The 19,531-nt window shown below is 49.4% G+C and overlaps 1 protein-coding gene across 2 annotated transcripts in view; it reads left to right on the forward strand.

The window, feature by feature from the left end:
* The window catches only part of Ctdspl (CTD small phosphatase like), a 125,461-nt gene that overhangs the window by 74,095 nt on the left and 31,835 nt on the right, over positions 1–19,531 (forward strand). For both annotated transcript variants that reach the window (XM_037208021.1, XM_028856417.2), the window contains exon 2: positions 17,755–17,909. In XM_037208021.1, the coding sequence (XP_037063916.1) occupies positions 17,755–17,909 (155 nt within the window). The remainder of the gene's footprint in view (positions 1–17,754; positions 17,910–19,531) is intronic.

Below are 19,531 nucleotides of genomic sequence, written 5' to 3' on the forward strand. Positions count from 1 at the left end.
TCTCTCCCCTGGTGGTACTTGGCAACAAGTTAGAGTCCTCCTCATTGTAGCTTTGTAACACGTTGTAACTTTCCATTGTTCCCATATAAGTGGCCCTTCTTATCCACCCCCCTCCATTCTTCCCCCTGGACTGCTGCTGCACCCCACTTCCGTGGGCTGCCTGCTGAGCCCAGGGGGAAGCCTTGGCTGTGACATCTCATCACTATCTCTCTCCCTCCATAGCTAGCACAGAGAAAGCCCCAGAAGATGTTTCTGTTTCTCCTCCCAAAGTTGTCCTTGACCCAGGAAAGGCAGGCCCTCCCTGCAGGCTCTAGACTTAATCAGGATCCTACAGTTCCCTTGTAGAATGTAGCAGAAGTGCTGCTAGTCTCCACCTCCCACAGGGCTATTGGGGGCGAGTCCTCCCCTCACAGGGCCTCACCCTGCCCTTACCTCCCTTCACTGGGCTGGCTTTGTGGGCTTGTGACTTGTGCCTTAATACTCTCCTGCCACAACCCTGAAAGTCCCTTAGTTTTTGAACATTTGTACTAAGTTAGACAAATTGTATCCCCAGTTCTAGGAGCAGAGAAAGTGCTGGCGGACAGTGGGAGGTAGGACGAGGGACGTGGCTCTGTAAAGTGCTTGCTGTGTGAGCATGCAGACCTCAGTTCAGAAGGGGAGATAGGTGGATTCCCAGGACTTGCAGGCTCTGTGAAAGACCCTGACTTTAAAAAGGGGGGGGAACGAGAGAGGAAGACAGATGCCAAACTCTGACTACCACATGCATGCGCGCGCGCACACACACACACACACACACACACACACACACACACACACACACAGTTGAGAGTAGGAGGCCACACAGGAGGGAGCCTGTGGGGTTGGACCTGGAGGTGGAGGGGGCCAGCAGCCTGGGAGAAGTGGGAAAAGCATGTGATGAGAAGTGCCTTTCTTGCCGGGCTGTGGCGGTGCACGCCTTTAATCCCAGCACTCGGGAGGCAGAGGCAGGCAGATCTCTGTGAGTTCGAGGCCAGCCTGGTCTACAGAGCGAGGTACAGGACAGGCACAAAGCTACACAGAAAAACCTTGTCTCGGGGGAAAAAAAAAGAAGTGCCTTTCTTGCAGGTGGAACAATTCTGTGATGGAAAGCCAGGGTGCTCCTCATCAGTGGTGACTCTGGGACCTGTGTTGAGTACTATCCTACTGCAGTTCAGAAGTAGGCTGCTATTTTACTTCCCATGACACTTGAGTCGCCTACGGGACCTTAGCTGACCTTTGCCACCGACCTCTTCTTCCACTGCCCCCTTTTCCCTCTGCTGTGGCCATACACACCCTGCTGTTGGTTTTGAGTATATGGTGTACCTTAGAGACACCCGCACTCTCTAATGTTTATTATTGCCTTCCTTCTCCTAACTTTAGGCTTTGTTTATTCTCTTTCCCAATTCCTTGACATGTAAAGATAGGTCGTTAGTTTGAAATCTTTCTTTTTGTAAAATTTATTTTGTGTGTCTTGGTGTTTTGCTTGCCTATCTGTCTGTGTACCCTGTGTGTGCCTGATGCCTGCAGAGGCCAGAAGAGGGCTTCAGACCCCCTGGGGCTGGAGTTACAGGCAGTTGTGAGCTGTGAGCTGCCATGTGGGTGCTGGGAATCGAACCTGGGTCTGTGGAAGAGTAGCCAGTGCCCTTAACTGCTGAGCCATCTCTGCAGGCTGTCTGTCTTTCTCCTGTTTTTATGTAGGCATTCACAGCTGTCAGCTTCTGTCAGTACCACCTTTGCTGCCTGTCTTGGTGTGTTGTGGTTTCAAGGTCTAATTTCATTGGTTGCTTCTCCGGCCCCCTGGGTGTGTAAGAGTGCACTGCTTGGTCTCCATGTGCTTGTAGTTTCCAGTTTTTCTCCTGCTGTAGATTCCTAGTTTCCTTCCCTGTGTGATTCCCCTCTCCTTAACATTCCAAGACTTGTTCTGTGACGACACATGATCTGTCCTGAAGAACGCTCTGCATGTGCCTGAGAAGAATGTGTGTCCCGTGGTGTCTGGAATGTTCTGTCTGTGTGGTGTCTCCATTCGCCCTCAATGTTTGGTCCTTTGTTTTCTTATTGGTGTTCTATTGTTCAGAATGGGATTTTGAAATACTGTTGTGATGTTGTGCACTCTTCTATTTTGTCATCCTTGGCTCATCTCCACCCTCTGATGTTGGGAACTTGGGAACTTCCGTAACTATTTATCTTCCTATTGAATTAACAGAGTGTGTGTAGAGGGCCGTGCATGTGAGTGTGCAGGTGTGCATGCCCATACAAATGCACGCAGAAACTACAGGAAGACTACAGGAAGTCTTCTGTGCATGCTCTCTCTCTCTCTCTCTCTCTCTCTCTCTCTCTCTCTCTCTCTCTCTCTCTCTCTCTCCGTGTGTGTGTGTGTGTGTGTGTGTGTGTGTATGTGTGTATTTATGTATGTGTGTATGTATATGTATGTGTGTATGTATGTAAAATTGCCTTGCAACAGGATCTCTCACTGACCATTTGGTCCAGGGTAGCTGACCAATAAACCTCAGGTTCCACCCATCTCTAACCCCTAAGTGCTGGAATTCTAGGTAGGCACGGCCATGCCCAGCTTTTTCCATAGGTGCTGGGAATTCAAACTCAGGTCTTTTGCTTCCACAATGAGTGTTCTTACCCACTGAACCATCTCCCCAGCCCCTTTTGTCATATGATGCCATCTCTCTTCTGTGACAGCTCTTGACTTAAGTCTGTGTTGTCAGCTCCACTCTGGTTTGATCCTGTTTGCATGGAACATCTCCCATTCTTTTTCTCTTAGCCTGTATACAGCTTTCCAGGGACACTGAGTAAGTCTCATGCGATTGGATCTCAATATTTCTTTCCAAGTTCAGCCACTTTATGTATTGTGATTGGAGTGTAATCTATTTATGGTTAAAGTAATTATTGATAGAAGGAGAATTGTTACCATTTTCCTGTTTTCTATCTTGTATAAGTTCATCTGTTCTCCTTCTCTTCCCTCTTTGTGTCTCTTTGTGTAGTGACAAGATCTGATTCCTTTCTGTTTCTTTAGTGTCTCTTCTATAAGTATTGTCTTTATGGTTACCATGGAGATTACAGAAAACTTCATTCAGTAATATTAATCTATTTCGGGCTGGTGAACAATGCCACTCAACCTTGGCATAGTTTTTAGGCATAATACAACGAAATTGATTTTTAAAGACTTTCTTCACTTTAACCTTCATTTGTAACTTCAAATAGAATTGGTAGATAAATATCTTATGAATCTCAGGCAACTAATTCCCAGTGGTATTTTGTTTTAGAATTTGGTAAGTAACTCTGACATTTGTCTGGAAGTATAAAGGATGGGCCAGCCAAGACATTTTCAAATCAAAATTTAAAAAGTGAGGGCTACTGCTATTAAATATAAAATAGTAAATCTATACTCACAAGCCTGCATTTTACTGGCACACAGAGAGAAACAGAGTAGACTAGAGGACAGAACAGACCAACAGGCTGAATAAGTACACGGGGATGGATTGTTGAATAGATAATAGGATATTGGGTTAGTCTTTTGGAGAAAATGGCTCATTAGTATATTCAGCAGGAAAATATAAACAAATAGTGTATCATATTGAAGTGGAAAAGAAGGTCTCTAAAAGATTGTTAGATTTAGGGGTAGGGATGTAGTTCCGCAGGAAAGTAGGAAATGCTCACCCGTGAGGCCCTGGTTTGATCCCCAGTGCCTTAGAAAGCAAAGGGGAGGTATGAACGAAGGAGATCAGTTAGAATTCACTCTCTGGAAATGAGATTTCTGCCTTTCCATAGCTCCTCTCACCAAATTTTAAAAGGCCTAAAACAGATGCTATTTCCAACACACAGCACAGTCAGCATGACAAAGGAACCCGCGATATAATGTCATGTCATCCCTGATATGACAAAGGGAAAAATAAGTAGAAACAGGCTGCCCTGAGGTGTAGGGTTTCCCACCCCCACCCCCATGATTCTCCATAGAAATGCCCAGAAAGCATGCAGGAGGCTGTAGAGCTTGAATGACAGTCATCAGAGGGCCAAGTAAACTCAGACAGGCAGAGGCTGTGTGTGCTCCACGCCAGCATCAGAGCTCCTGTCGGCTTGGCCAAGTGGACACCCTGTGGGTTGGGGTACACATCGCTCTCCCTGTCCCAATGGCAGGTTAGCCACAAGCACAAGTACTCCATTCTCTCCTTCCACAGTGAGTTCTGGGAATCAAACCAAGGTCATCGGGCTCATGGGGCAAATGCTTTCACCCACTGAGTCGCCTCTCCAGCCTATAATACTTTAAAGGACTAATGTACACGTAAAGACTATGCATGCTGCATGTACTGTTTCTGCATTCTCACCACTTGCATGAGCATATAATTCACTATTGTTATTTTAATACATAATACAAAATCCTGCAATACCGGGAACAGTGAAAAATCCTTCTCCCTCTCTCCCTCTCACTGTCCTTCATTCTCCCGCTGTTTCTTTCAGGGGACATTGGGTTCTTGATAAAGCCTTCCAGGGATGCTCTCAACATATAGAACATTACCATGCATGTGCATTTTATTTAGAAGGGTATGGAGTGAGCCGGAGGGATGGCTCAGTGGGTAAAGGCACTTGCTGCCATGCCTGCCAACCTGAGTTTGACCCAGGGACCCACACAGCGGTTGTCCTCTGCCCCCAGCATGAGACCCTACACACACTAACACGTCATGACGTAGTTTCTGAGGTTTTATGGTGGTGTGCCATGTACTCTTTTGTGCTGTCCTCGTTTGAGGCATCTCCACAGAGGCCATCACTGGCAGGCTCCAGGGCAAGTAAACTGCTCTTTCACACCTTTAATTCCTTCTTTAGCACACAGCAGGTAGCCCATTGAAATGAGGTTGTAGAAGGATCAGTTTTATGAACTAAAAACTAATATTTCAAGTAATATTTACTACATTTTCCATAAGTATGATGTAGATTGTGGTCATTTAGAAATGATAGCAGAGTATCAAGAAAAACATAATATTAATTCCAGTCCTGTGAGCCAGAGAACGCTTCACATATTGGTAACTTTTATGTAAGCTTGTATTAATCTTATAGGAAGCAGGAATTGCCATCTTTGCTAAAAATAGTGGGAAATGGAGCTGGATCAGTGGATAAAGTGCTTGTCACACAGCCATGAGGACCACGCTAGACCCCCAGAACCCATGCAAAGCCACCTCGGGCAGAGCCAGTGGGCAGAGCCAGTGGGCATGGTGGTTCCTAGTGCTCAAGAGGTGAAGTCAGGGAGTCCCCGGAGCAAGCTGGCCCTCCAGACTAAATGCAAGGTGAACTCCAGTGTCAATGAGAGAATCTGCCTCAGTGAATAAGGTTGAGAGAGACCAAGAACACCCAGTGCCAACCTTTAGCCTCCACATTCATGCACAACAGGCGCGCGCGCGCGCGCGCGCGCGTGCACACACACACACACACACACCACAAATGCACATGTTAAAAAAAAAAAAAACCTATCAGGGAACTGTGAGTTGTGTGCCCAGGATGGGAGGTGAGCAAATGTGGGTGTCTGGATGACAAGTGCCTGGAGGAGTTGGCTTGCCACGGCCAGAGGAGTCTCAGCAGAGTGGTACTGTCTGACCCAGCTCTTCCTGGCAGACTGCAGGAGCTCTTCCTTTTCAGTGTTCTGGCCCTGGGCTTTGGTTCATTCATCCATTAATTAACATCTGTGAATGTCCCTCATGGTCTCAGGCATCTGAACGCTCGGTCCCCAGTTGGTCATGCTGTTTGGGGAAGTTTAGAAGCTGCAGACTTCCTGGAAGAATACCACTGTCAGGGAACTGGGTGGGGTTCACAGCTAACAATCCTCATGACACTTGACATCTTTTTGCCTCATGTTTACAGTTGGAAGATACCAACTGTTAGCTTCCTGCTCCACCTGCCATCTTTACTCCGCCATCATGGACTCTTATCCCCCTGGAACCAAAGCCCAAATAAACTCTTTCTTCCTTAAGTTGCCTTGGTCATGGTCTTTTAGCACAGCGATGAGAGTAATTAATTGGACATCCACTCTGGCAGGCCTGTATACCAGCACGCGTCTAAGCACAGGGATGTGACCAAGATTGGTAAGGGTCCCATGCCCCCGTTGCCCACACTTCCACAGCTCACCCAGCCCATACTGCTGATACAGGCAGGGCTGGGGCAGGGCTGAGACGGCTGTCCGCACCAACCGCACGCATGCCGTGGAAAGGGTTCACTCCTGCATGCGCAGGGCCCTCTGTAGCTGCCCTGTGTTGATAGACTGACGGCTGCAGCAGCACCTACTCTGTCGGACCTCCACACTGCAGGACTGACCGACCTCCACACTGCGGGACTGACGGACCTCCACACTGCGGGACTGACGGACCTCCACACTGCGGGACTGACGGACCTCCACACTGCGGGACTGACGGACCTCCACACTGCGGGACTGACGGACCTCCACACTGCGGGACTGACGGACCTCCACACTGCTTGCATTTTTCCTGCTCTGGCCTCATGTCTGTTGCTGTGGGAAAACACCCTGACAGAGGACACCTTTTGGAAGAAGGGCTGGTTTTAGCTCCTGGTGCCAGGTTCCGGTCCATCATGGCAGAGATGTCAATGCACAGGAAGTTAGAACAACTGGTCCCATCCACAGTCAGAGCAGAGAGAATGGATGCATGCATGCTTGTTACTCTGCTTGCTTTATTCTTACACAATCCAGGACCCAACCCAGAGGACGCTGTCACCCACTGTCAGGCTGGTCTTCCCACATCCATTAAGGCAATCAAGACAACCCCCCAGACATGCCCACAGGCCAAGCTGACTGAGACCGTCCTTCAGTGAGACTCTGCCCACCCACCTTGTGTCAAGTTGACAGTTAAACCAATTACAGCAAACACCTCCTGGCTGTGACTGCCCCTCTTCTGCTTTTCAAACAGGTGGTTGCCGCTTACCGAGTGGGCAGCGTGTGAGTGGAAGGGTCTGTGTCTCCCGAGCTCACCTCCGTTTGCTGGATGCCTCATTTTTGTTCGGTTAATAAGCACAAGAGTAGGGCTTGTTTTTTAAACACCATTTATTTGATGACTGTCAAACTTGAACCTGTTCCCTCCTCAGTGCGTCAGCCGCTCAGATCCCTTGTGCTGTTAGTTAGTATGGCTCTCGGTGTAAAAACAAAACACTGTGCGCAGTGACGGCTCAGAGCTGGGATCCTCGCCTCACACAGACCCAGCTTGTTTAACCAGCCCTGCTGCTTAGGAACTCAGTGAGTGTCCCTGCTCACCAGGGCCACGAAAAGTGCTGAGGCAAGGAAGGTGTTCCCATAGAGTGGGGGCTCCTAGGCAGCATCACTGAGAGGCTGTGCCCTGGGCACATGCAGGGCTCAGTGCTTCTACCCACCGCGGGGCCTCCTAGCAAGACCTGGCTCCCTTTATGTTTCATATGTCCTGACTCTGGAGTGAAGGGAGAGATTTGGGGACTCCAATGCAGGGGATGTCTCTGGAGATGAGACTCAGCATGCAGGGCGAGTGCTAGGAATCCGGATGTCTGTGCTCTCATGGGCAAATGGGCTGGTTATGATTGCACTACACACTGTGAAGAGCAGAGATGATGTGTGTAAAGGGCCGTGTGGACAGATACACTCAGCTAATGTAAGACGGGACGGGGAAACTTACTGCTGTCCTCCCTGAAGGAAGCGGTCAGCTTGCTGCTGAAGAACCATTGCCAGCGTTGTGTTCCCAGAGATGACTCTTTCACATTGACCTGGGGAACTCCCTTGGGAAATCCATCTCATGGAAATAAAATAGACACTGATTGGATATCTTGAAAGATGGCTCTTTTCTTGACTAAATCTTTTTTTTTCTAAATGTTTGGGTTCTCTTTTGAACTGTGTGGTCGGCAGCCCGGCCCCTCTCCGCTCTGAACGCTCCCCTTTTATTCCAGCAGAGGGGAAGTCATGTTTGTTGACAGCTCTTCCAGGGCGGATAAAGGAATGTAATGTATGCATACACTGCCCAGAATTTCCTGTTAGACACCCATTCCAGACCACGGCCTGGGAGGCGGTCCAGAGATAGGAGCCCATGCTAGGAGGGAAGAAATGGTGCATTCATCTCTGTGTTGGCCTCCGGAGAGGGCTTGCCCTCACCCTCCTTTTAAGAGGGCATTTAGCTTTCTCTAGCATGATGTAGTTGTGAATTCAGCAGTATGGTCTCTTTAGGACTGTAATTAATGTGCTCTCCTCTAACATTCCTGTGTGTGAAGCAACAGCCTTACCTGAAGGCACATTTGATGTTTCATTCTGTAGCTGTAGCAGCATGGACGCATGGACAGAATGTAGCAGCATGGACGTCCACAAGGATGCTGTCCACAGAGCTGCTTGTTGTAAATCTGCTGTGGATCACTCCTGTGTGTGCTGGGGGTATGCAGTTCATGCCCCTCCCTTGAGAATGTTGGGTTTCCTGCTCTGACACCACCTGCTCTCTTCACTTAAGACAGGGTCTGAGTCTGGAGCTGAGCTAGCAGCCAGCAGGCCTCAGCAAGCCTGTCTGCTGTCTCCATCCTTCATAGTGCTGGGGTTACAGTCGCTTTTGAAATGGGAGCTGGGCGTGCAAACTGATACACTCGCGCTTGCACAGCCAGGGCTCATACCCGTTGAGCCGTGCCGTCCCCCAGCCCCCAGATCACTGAAGTTTGATAAGAAAAAGACTCGTTTTGTGTGGCAATTGTTGGTGCTCCGTCACATTGCCAGGCGAAGGGGTATGTTGTTGGAGGGAATTGGATCTGGGTAGTAGTTAAAATGGCCAAGAGATTGTATTCTGGACTGTTGTGATAGGGGAAAGAGCCTTCAGTCTAGATCCTTGGTGGAGTCTGAAGGTAGCATGGACAAGCGGTGTTTATAGCTGAGCAGAGTGGAGGAGGCCATGGGTGGACAGTTACTGTGAGGGGTCATCAGGAGTTAGGGTGGTTCCGGCCAACTACCTGTCAGGATTCTTCATAGCGTGGGTGTGGAGGTCAGGGGACAACTTGTAGGAGTCAGTTCACCTTCCATCATGTAGTTTCTGGGGATTAAACTCAGGTCAGTCCACCTATCAGGATTCTTGATGAAGACGGGCCAGGCTTGTGAGCCATCACCCAAGGAAGGATGGCTATAGGACATGTTCCCCTGTGACGGCACAAGGACTTTTGTTAAGGTCACCTCATAGCTCCTTGCTAAATTTGGACTTTACAAAGATGCACAGATGGACCTAGGAACCTCTCTACCGCCAGGGTACCTGAAGGTTCCTTGTTGGTGACACATTAGTTCTCTTCTGGACTGTGCTGTCTTGGGTGATCTGGCCCCTGTGCCATGGAGAGGTGAATGTCACATCATGGGAACTAAAGGCAGACGTTTGTGTCCGCTGCTGCTGAGATGTCTTTACTGGGGAGGGATCTTGATATTAGAGATACTTACATCAAGCAAGAGTCGGCTCGCTGCTCTTTATCCTAAACTCCTTATTTTTAATTAAATTGGGTCTTGGACCTTCTCACCCCCATCTTCCTGCCACCCCCACCAACCCCCTGTTCTCCTCACAAACCTCTCTCGTGTTTATGTCTGTTCATTTGGTTTTGTCACGCTGAGACAAACCAGTGTCAGCTGTGTGGCCATGGGTTTGGAGTTGTCTGTTGGGACCTGGTAGGTTCACAACTGGACGATTCCATCTCTCCCAGAATCTATTGATCAGTCATTCTGAGGCTGTGCCCCCTGAGAACCATTCCTTGGTGGTGCAGAGGTACCACAGTTAAGGAGTGTGAGTCAGAGCAGAGGGAAGGGTGGATCACAGCCCATGTGGTAGCAAGGTCAGGATGGTGAGCACACAAAGCCTGAGTCAGTGCGGACCCCAAAAGTTTAGGTCCTGAAGCCAGGGTGGGTGGTCCGAGAGCTTCTTCCTCACCTCCTGACTCTAAACCAGATTCAGTCCACAGAAAATGAAAGATCAGTGATTATGTGGCATGTGACTGGTCTGGGGACATTTCAACATTTCTGGAAACTGCAGGGAAGCTAGGGGATCAGGAAACATAAGGTGATGACCAGAAATTGCCCTCTCCCTGTGTAGATGCCACTCGGCTATAGTCTCCCCTGTTGGCGTAAACTCAGCCGAGACTCTAGTCATGTGATCTTTAGACTAGTCTCCTTGGGCCGCTGGAGAACCAAACGCCATGGTCAGCCTCGCTGAACTTCCTCCTAGACACTTCATGTCTTTGGTTACAATACTTTCTAACCACATTCATACGTGATTTCCTAGAAGGGCCCGAAGGCCAAGGCTAACCCTCGGGCAGGTGGTGGGTTTTCTTCATTGCCTTAGCGGTGTTCGTGTGTACAGAAATGTCCTCTGCATTGGAGGTAAAACTTGAAAGGGCCACTTAATGTTCTCAGTTTAGAGCCCACATCACCAAAACCAAAATGGGTCTGCCTACATGTTTTCTCATAAAGCCAGGCTGTCTGTGTGAGCACGGCCGTCTGGGTACCAGCTGAATTCTCACGGTGCACCACGTCAGCTGCCGCTCTTGCTCTGTTTTAAGTTGCTGGTGGGTTTTTTCCTCTTACGTGAACATACATGCTTTTGCTGCAGGCAGGATGCTGTGGGGAGCCGTCGTTCTTTGCGCGCTGTTGCCGTTTAGGTAACAGATGATGTCATGCAGCTAACAGGAGAGGGCTGAGACAGCTCAGGTTCACCTCCACCACCCTCCTCCTCCTCCTCCTCCTCCTCCTCCTCCTCAGTACCTGATAAGTGCTTTCTCTTTGAGGGAGGTTTATTGTTCATCTGTTTTCTGCACATGCACGTATGTGTATTTATGTGTTCACAAGTGTGTCTGTGTGTGCAGGTCAGGGGTCGACATCAGACGTCCTCTTCAGTCGTCTTGTGCTGAACCTAGAGCTCACCAGTTTGGCTAGATCGAGGGGTCCTCCTGCTTCTGCCTCCCCAGCACGGGGAATACAAGCATGCACCACCACGCGCTGTGGACCCAAACTCATGTGCCCATGATTACAAAACAACCACCTTACCAACTTAGGCATCTCCCCGGTCCACAAATACTTTTAAAAGTTATGGGGGCGACCATGCAGCATATGTAAAAGCAGAGAACAGAACTGAGGAGTCGATTCACCTTGCAGCTCGCTGAGGCAGGGTCTCTATTATTTCTATCCTGCTGCATTCTCCAAGCTAGCTGGCCCACAACTGCTAAGCCTGTGTTTCTCAATCTGTGGGTCTGGAACCCCAAAGACCATCAGGAAACACAGCTATTTACTTTACAATTCAAAACAGTAGCAAAATTAGATATGAAGTGGCAACAGAAATAATGTTATGGTTGGGGGTCACCACAACCCAAGGAGCTGTATTAAGGGGTGGCGGCGTTAGGAAGGTTGGGGACCGCTCTGTAAGCAGTCCTCCCATCCCACCTACCATCGTCTCTCAGTGGGCGTGCCAGGACTACAGACGTACACCACTGCGTCTGGCTTTGTTGTGTGGCTTCAGGGACAGACCTCAGGTTGTCTGGCCTGCACAGTAAGTTCTTCTGCTTGCCAAGCCACCTCACTAACCAACACATACTTTTAAATAAGTCAACGTCTACGGAAGGATTCCACTCTAGGCCCTTCAATAGCCCACGGGGCTGGCTTGCAAATATCTAGGATCTTTGCTACAAATTGATAGCCTGTGTTAGTAACTTAGAATTTAACCTCAGTCATTCCACTTACAGAGATGAAGCAAAGGCGTGTGTGTGGTTCGGCTAGGGTGTGTCCCTCCCGTTGCTCACCGTCCAGTGCAGTCCGGCTCAGAGGGATGGTTCGGACCCTTGCTGGCCTCACCCCCATCTCGTACTCCTCACCTCTTTCTTTTTGCCTCTTCCCCATTTTCCTGTGGGGGGGGCAGGGGGTGCATGTGTGTTTGAATGTGTGTGGGGGTGCATGTGTGTTTGAATGTGTGGGCACAGGCATGTGTGTTTGAATGTGTGGGGGGTGCATGTGTGTTTGAATGTGTCGGGGGTGCATGTGTGTTTGAATGTGTGGGCACAGGCATGTGTAGATGTGCACGCATCCGTGGAGGCCTATGTTGATGTCAGGAATCGTCCCCCGCCACTCTTCCACTTTATTCCTTGAAGCAGGCCTCTCAGACCTGGAGCTCGTCTAGATGGCCAGTCCCAGTAGCCAGCTTGCTCTGAGAATTACCTGCCTCTACCTTCTGAGGCTGGAATTACAGGCAGACCACGGTGCCAACTCAGTGTTTCTGTGGGTTCCGGGGATCCCAACTCTAATCCCTTTTCCTGCACAGCAAGCTCTTTATCCTCAGAGCCGTCCCCAGCCCTCATCGACTTGGTTGCTCTCTGTCATGTGCTCTCACATTAGGCCCCGCCCACACCATTGCCTCTTCACTGCTCTCCATAGCAATTTTATATAACTCTTATCCTTTCTTAGAAACTATTCCTACCCTGGCTTGGTGACGTGCGTTCATACTGAAGCTGTGTGGCAAGACCTATGTCAACAAAAAAGGAAGAAAAAAAAGAGGAGAGGACCAAGTCCAATCCCTTCTACCCTGGGCCCCAGTGCGCCCTGCACTGCCCACATCAAAACATGGCTCTTCTGCATCTAGATTTTGTATTCAAATTCAAATGTCTCTCATGAGCCACGACACACCTCAGGCTTTAAGGAGAGCGCCTTGACATCTGCTGGGCTCTGCACTGCCCAGCGTCAGAGCTCCATCCCCAGAACTGAGTGTTGCCGTTGAAAATCATGTAAACCGGGCTTAGACTGGCTCAGGGAAAGGGGATCTGTGGTTTTGCGTAACGAGAAGTTCCACGGGGGTCTGCTCTTGACAACACTCTGTCTCTCGGGAGCTTTTTCAATGTTGGCTTCATGCACCAGTGACAAGGGTGGCCCCCAGCTCCAGGCTTCTTAGGAAACCCAGCGAAAAAGAGGACACCTTCTCTGACAGCTTGGCAGGGATCCCAAGCGAGACCCTTCTGGTTTGTTCAGTTGCGTGGTTCCGTTGTGCAGACTGAAAGCTGGTGAGATGGAGCACAGGAAGGAGAGGGAATAACATTACGAGAAAGCTTAGTGGGGTTCTGGTGGGGGAAACTGCCGGATGTAAGCCGTGTTCCCCTTTAATGACGCTATGATGTCACTTCCTGCTTCTACCCAGAGAGAGCAGGAGATGTTCTGGAAGCTTTCCATCCTGTAGGATCAGGGACTCATTTCCTCTGTGGAAAAGGCAATTGCTACGGTGTCCACACCGAGCCTTATCTATAGATGCTTCCCGAAGGCCCTGGCCCTGGCAGGAGCGAGAGGGCCACATCCACGAGCAGGAAGTGGGTCTTATCTGTTGAGGTGATGTCTAGAAAGAAGCAGTAGGGCATGCATGCCCAGAAAAACAGTCTTCCATCCCTTTCCCTGTGTCACCCCCTCCCGGAGACACTCAAGGACCATGAGACCCAGGCCCACCTCCAGCACCCCCACCCCCATGATTTCTACTCTTGTGTCTTCTGGGAAATAAAAAAGATGAGTCATAGACTCACTTGCCTGCATCTGCCAAGAGTCTCCCTTTATTCACCTTAGGAGGAGATACCCATAGCCTAGCCATCAGGTGGAGAAAATGGCAGCTGCCGGGCTCGGCCTCGGGCATGGCCTCATCATCACAGCAAAGAGAGAGAGGGTAGTCCTTCGTGGCCTGTGCTGCCCTGAGCCCTGGGGAAATGCAGCCATGGCATGGCAGGGAACCTGGGTGGGAGAATGCGCTGGATCTGCTGGCCTCCTCGGCTCCTTTCTGGTCCGCGAGCAGCTCACAGCTAGGAGTCCCAGGGCCAGCTACAGGCTGGGCGGGAACAGGGCTCAGCAGAGGGCTAAGCATGGCCCAGAGGGAAGCGAGCTGTGAACAGGTGAGAGGGAGTATGGACGCTGCCCCCTCTCCTGAGAACCTTGTTCTTTCTCTCAGAAAACAACCAGCACAGTACACTGGACACTCAGCCCCTCCCTTTGCCTTGCCCATCTCTGCATCGGATTTTTAGAGCAATTGAATAGAATCATTTCCTGAGATTTGTCTAGTTTTGCTTTTAAAGTACAGTTTATATAACTGAAACCTGTTATAATAAGTGCAGCTCTCTGTTGGCAGATGCTAGTAGAAAGAAAAAAATGTCTTTGGCAGCATCCAGCCTTAATCCAGAACTTACCAGCAGAATCATTTCTGTTCTACCAAGCAAAAGTTGGTAAGGGCTGATGAGATGGCTTAGCAAGCAAAGGGGCTTGCTGCAAATCCTGGTGACCTGAGTTCAAGCCCCAGGACCCACATGGTAGAAAGAAAGAACTGATCCCCACAAGTTGTCCTCCAACTTCCACACTTAGTGTGCACTTGGGTACACACACACACACACACACACACACACACACAGACTAAATAAATAACATGTTTTTAATAATGAGATAAGCAAGAAAAATGTGAAAGAAAAAGGAAGTAAATGTACTACTGAATAAACTCAGTAAAATAAGAAATAAAATAAGAAATTATTTTGAAGATTTGTTTTCTTTTTAATTATGTATATATGTGTATGTGTAATGCCCAGAGAGGTCAGAAGAAGGCACTGGATCCCCTGGAGCTGGCGCTACAGGTGGCTATGAGCCGCCAACATGGGTACTGGGAACCAAACTTGAATTCTTTAGAAGGGTTTTGCCCATCGTTGACCACTGAGCCATTGCCCCAGCCCCTAGAAGATATTTTTTAAAAAGAAAGACTACTGATTGTCCCAAGAGCTAGCGTTTGTTTTAATGCCCACCTTTATTAGATTCTGTTCTAAATACTTCTACTAAAACCTTTAGTTCTCACAACAAACTTGCACGATGTGGCTATTTCTACTGCCCTTGTTTGACTGACATGGAAACCGAAGCTCAGAGAAGCGATGTGACCTTCCCAGGACCCCGCTGGTTCTGGTTGGGCCGTCATGGATGCCTGTACAAGCTGGCTGCAGAGCCCATGCTCTCTCTCATCCACTTGGTAGGCTTGGCTGCCTCATGGGTCCTGTGGGGTAAAGATCTGCAGCAGATCAAGTCAGGACTATGCCGCAGAGCCAGGGCCTCTGCCTGGCGAGGAGAGGAGCCACCGAAGGCAGATGTGAGAGCTGCTTAGGATTCAGAACAGCCTAGTGAAAGACCAAGGGCTAGTGGTTAGCCTGTGGCAGCAAAGACCGTATGCTCCACTTAGCCATGTCAGGGGGAAGGACCTACGAGACATCCAGAGATGTCCATCCCATGGGTTGGATAAACAGAAGTGTGGGAGAGAGGTCTGGACCAAAGTTCCAGCCACTCTGTCATGCACTGGTTCTAAGGACATGTGTCTATTTCCTACCTAGCCTGATGGTGAGGGTGACCCACCAGCCTGGGAGATTAGCAGGGCCCAGAGCTTCCCTTACTTGACACAAGGGGAACCCACCAAAGCCACTTCTCCCTGCTCCAAGGAGGCAGGCGAGGAAACCTGTCCACTACCACCAGCCTCCATGCTGCTCAAACTAACTTCCACCGACTCTCTAGACGGTGAGTGGTCCAACGGTAGAAACCTAAGTGCCTTACTGGTTCCAAGTTTCAGGTTTATTGATTGATTAATTTTATAAGTAGTTGTCTGTTAATTAGTGGGAAGGAAGAGTTGTATGCGCTAAAGATGAAAACAGACCTTGGAAGGTGCTTCCTCTCAGGCCGCTCACCATCTCTGAGACTCACGCAGATTGTAGCCTTGCGAAGAAATGTGCCGTCAGCCTGGAGACCAGCATGCTGTTGGGTTGTGTTTCCCCTGCTGCCCATGGCTAAGTTATTTGAATGTCACATAAAAATTTAAACTCCCAGAGTAACTGTGAGATAGTCAGACCAATCATTTGTATTAAGTACAAGTTTATTACAGTGCCTTCCTCTCTGCTTGGCAAGCTCCCTGCTCTTAAGTCAAACCTGAGTTGGTTCAAGATTCGCCTTCAGGGGGGCACGGGGGGAATCACACATTTGGAAACAGGCCCACTTGGGTTCTCCTCCTGGCACCAGCAAGTACTAGCTGCTCCCTCTCAGCAAAGAAGGAGGCAATGACCCCGAATCCTCTGGGAGCTGTGTGGAGTCCAGGAGGTGAGGTCTGTGACGGCGTGGTCTAGAGAAGGTCAGCCTTGAGTAAACTTGACAGGAGCCATGTCTTTTCCCGCCAGTCACAGACGCAGCCGCCACCTTTTGGCCCAGTGGTCTGACCCAGCATTTGAATCCTGAAATGTAACCACTGGTTCTCTGTACATACACTCAGCGTTCGCGAAGAGGACAGACACATCCAGCTCCCCCAGGGTTTATCGTTCTAAAATTCATCTTTGTGTGTGTGCATGTGTGCGTGCGTGCATGTGTGTGTATGTGTGTTCGTGTGTGTGTGTGTGTGTGTGTTGTGTGTGTGTGTGTGTGTGTTCGTGTGCACACACACGTGCTCAGAAGAGGGCATCAGGTTTCCTCCATCAGTCTGTGCTTGCTCCTTTGAGGCATGGTCTCTCTCTGAACCTGGGGCTTGAGTTTTCTCAATGAGGCTGGAAGACAGTGAACCCCATCTATCCTCTCCCCTCAGAACTGGGACTACAGATGTGCAGAACGCCTGGCTTGTTCCGTGGGTGTTAGGATCCCAACTCTGGTCCTCATTATGGTGCAATGGATGTTCTTAACTACTGAGCCATCTCCCCAACCCCTAAGGGTCATACATGAAGATTGCAGACCACCCACATCTAGACAGTTGCTTGGAAATCACCTTCCCAGAATCTCCTGGATGCATTTGGTTTTGCTGTCACCAGGAAACTCTTCCTGAGGTTGTGGTCGCTTGGGGGGAAGGCGCTGAAGGAATCACTGAGCTCAGTGAAGAGCAGTGCCGGTGTTCATGAGGAGAGGTGTTCTCATGATTGCTCCACATCACTAACCCTCGCTCAGCATGGTCCCTTCCCTGTGGCTACAGCTCAGAGCCCTGCAGACCCACCCAGCCATGACATGTGGCAGGACTGCCCCAGCCACATTCCCAGGCAAAGCACCTGCCCATCCAAGTTGTCAGTCTGCCCTGAGGTGTGTTTTCCATCTGCGCCAGATTTCTCCTTTTAGTTCTGATTTGTGGCAGCTTGTCCTGAGCCCTGGATAAATAGAAGGATCCCTCCCTCCCTCGGGTGCCTCTGTCCAGGACAGGCCAGGGCACAGGAGTGGATCTTGAGAACTTTCCCTGATCCTTCAAAGCCCGCACTCTGCACGTCACAGCTCCTGCTGTTTCTGCAGTGGACACCTTGGCTTTGTTCTTGGGGGGCCCAGGTCACCCCATCAACTTTTGACAAGCACCTGACTTTAGGAAGAGAGTTTCTTTGTGCTCTTTAACCCCTACAGCTGACCGTCTCCATAATGTACAGGAAGTGTCCAAGAACCAAGTTTCTAAGTGGCTCTTGCTTGCTGTCCAGTGGGAAGATGCTTCTGAGACAGGGTCAGGTCTGGTTTATTCATGGAGAAACGCTGATTTTCAGTAGTGCTTATTGCAGGGTAGGAATGCGTCACCTCCTTGGACTGGAGAACACAGATGACAGTGACCCTGAGGGCTGTGCAGTTAAGGAGCAGGCAGCCTCACTGAACTGAAGTCAGAGGGATTTGTACCACTTGTGGGACTGGGCTGCAGGGCCCCTGGAGTCCAGTCCAGTACCCACACCCACACACCTCAGTTCACACTCACGCCTCAGTCATTCACGTGACTGTTTCTCTTTCAGCTTCCCAGCGCAGCGTCAGCTTGAAGAAGCAGAGGGGTCGTAGCATCCTCAGCTCCTTCTTCTGCTGCTTCCGAGACTACAATGTGGAGGCCCCTCCACCCAGCAGCCCCAGTGTGCTTCCGCCACTGGTGGAGGAGAATGGTGGGCTTCAGAAGGTCAGTACCTACGGAAAACTGCAGTCGGTAAAGCTGAGGCTGCGTGTATGTCCTACCCATGACGGATTCCCTCACAAGAGTATGTGGAATGTGCATGCAGCCATTTAAGACTTGGGTTCAGTCTTTTTAGAGAAAGGATTTCTGGTCCTCCCATCGAGCAACTGAAGAGCGCGTATGATGGAAATTTAAAGCCAGCGAGATGGCTCAGCGGGTAAAGGGGCTTGCTGCCCAGCCTGGTGACCTGAGTTCAAGCCCCGGGACCCACACGGTGAAGGAGAGAACTGACCCCCCAGGAGGTATTTCCTGACCCCTTCACACTCACACACACACACACACACACACACACACACACACACACACACACTCAGAATAGATAAATATAATTGTTAAAAAGTAACCCGTAGCAGATATAGAGACAGGTAAAATAAGATAGAGATGGAGCAGACCTTGCAGTGAGTGTAATTGAGTTTAATACCTTGTGTAATAACGTGTTTAACGACAGCTAAGTCGCTTAGAGTGTTTGCTGGGGGGTGTGTGTTAGATTGTCTTAATAGGTCAGAACCCCAAACCACCCACGGGCTGCCTGACAGACACATCTGAGATGAAGTGACTCAGAACAGTTAAGAACATAAGGATAAACAAAGAGACGCATTCCAGGAACAAGCAAAGAAACCAGGTTATATTAGTTTCTGTGGAAATTGGATTCCACGTTAAGACGACGACACTGAAAATGCAGAGGGGCTTATCATCAGGAACGTGGTTAGATTCCAGACACCGAAGTCGTAAACTTTATGTTACAAACCGACGTCTCATAGAACAAGAAGCAGGCTGTAGGCAGGAGAGACGGCGTGCGACCTCGGCAGTCGAGAGCGCCTGCTGCCCTTCAGGGACCGGAGCTTGGTTCCCAGCACCCACCTCAGGCAGCTCCCAACAGCCTGTGACTCTAACCAGAGGACACAATGCCCTCTCTTGGCTTCCATGGGTATGTGCGCATGCACACTAAATATTTAAATAAGAAAAGAATACACTGGTCAGAGGTAAGATAGATCAAAACATCTGATTGTTTTGATATATGGCTCAAAAATATAAAAAATATTTGATAATGGGCAAATGGTGTAAACTAGAACAGGCCTTTTCCTGTCCGTGGTGCTTTTAAAGGTGGGTTTGGTGTGGGAGTGGAGGATGCAGCGTAGCCTTAAGTGGTGTAGAGAGCCTGCTGATTGGTTTTCATTTCCGAGAGGACGTTTGGCAGTGTGGAATTAGAGTCTTAGAGTATGCCTGTTGATAAAAGCAATTTTATTTCACAGAGAAAAAAAAATGTTGTTATGAATGTACAAAGATTGATCTATAAGACGCTACCCAGTATAGCTTATAATGGCCCAGGAAGGTACCTGACTCAGACTTCTGAGCTACACACACACACACACACACACACACACACACACACACACACACACGTGCACACATACATACGCACACAGAAAACTAGCCTTCTTTGAGACAATGGAGGTACATTTTCAGACACATAATGATTCCAAGAAGGTATTTACAAAAGGGTTTGTCAAAAAGAGATAATTGGTTAAATAAGCTACATCATAGTCATACAGTCAGTTGCTGTCTTG

This window comes from Peromyscus leucopus, chromosome 7 (assembly GCF_004664715.2).
Source record: "Peromyscus leucopus breed LL Stock chromosome 7, UCI_PerLeu_2.1, whole genome shotgun sequence".
NCBI lineage: Eukaryota > Metazoa > Chordata > Mammalia > Rodentia > Cricetidae > Peromyscus > Peromyscus leucopus.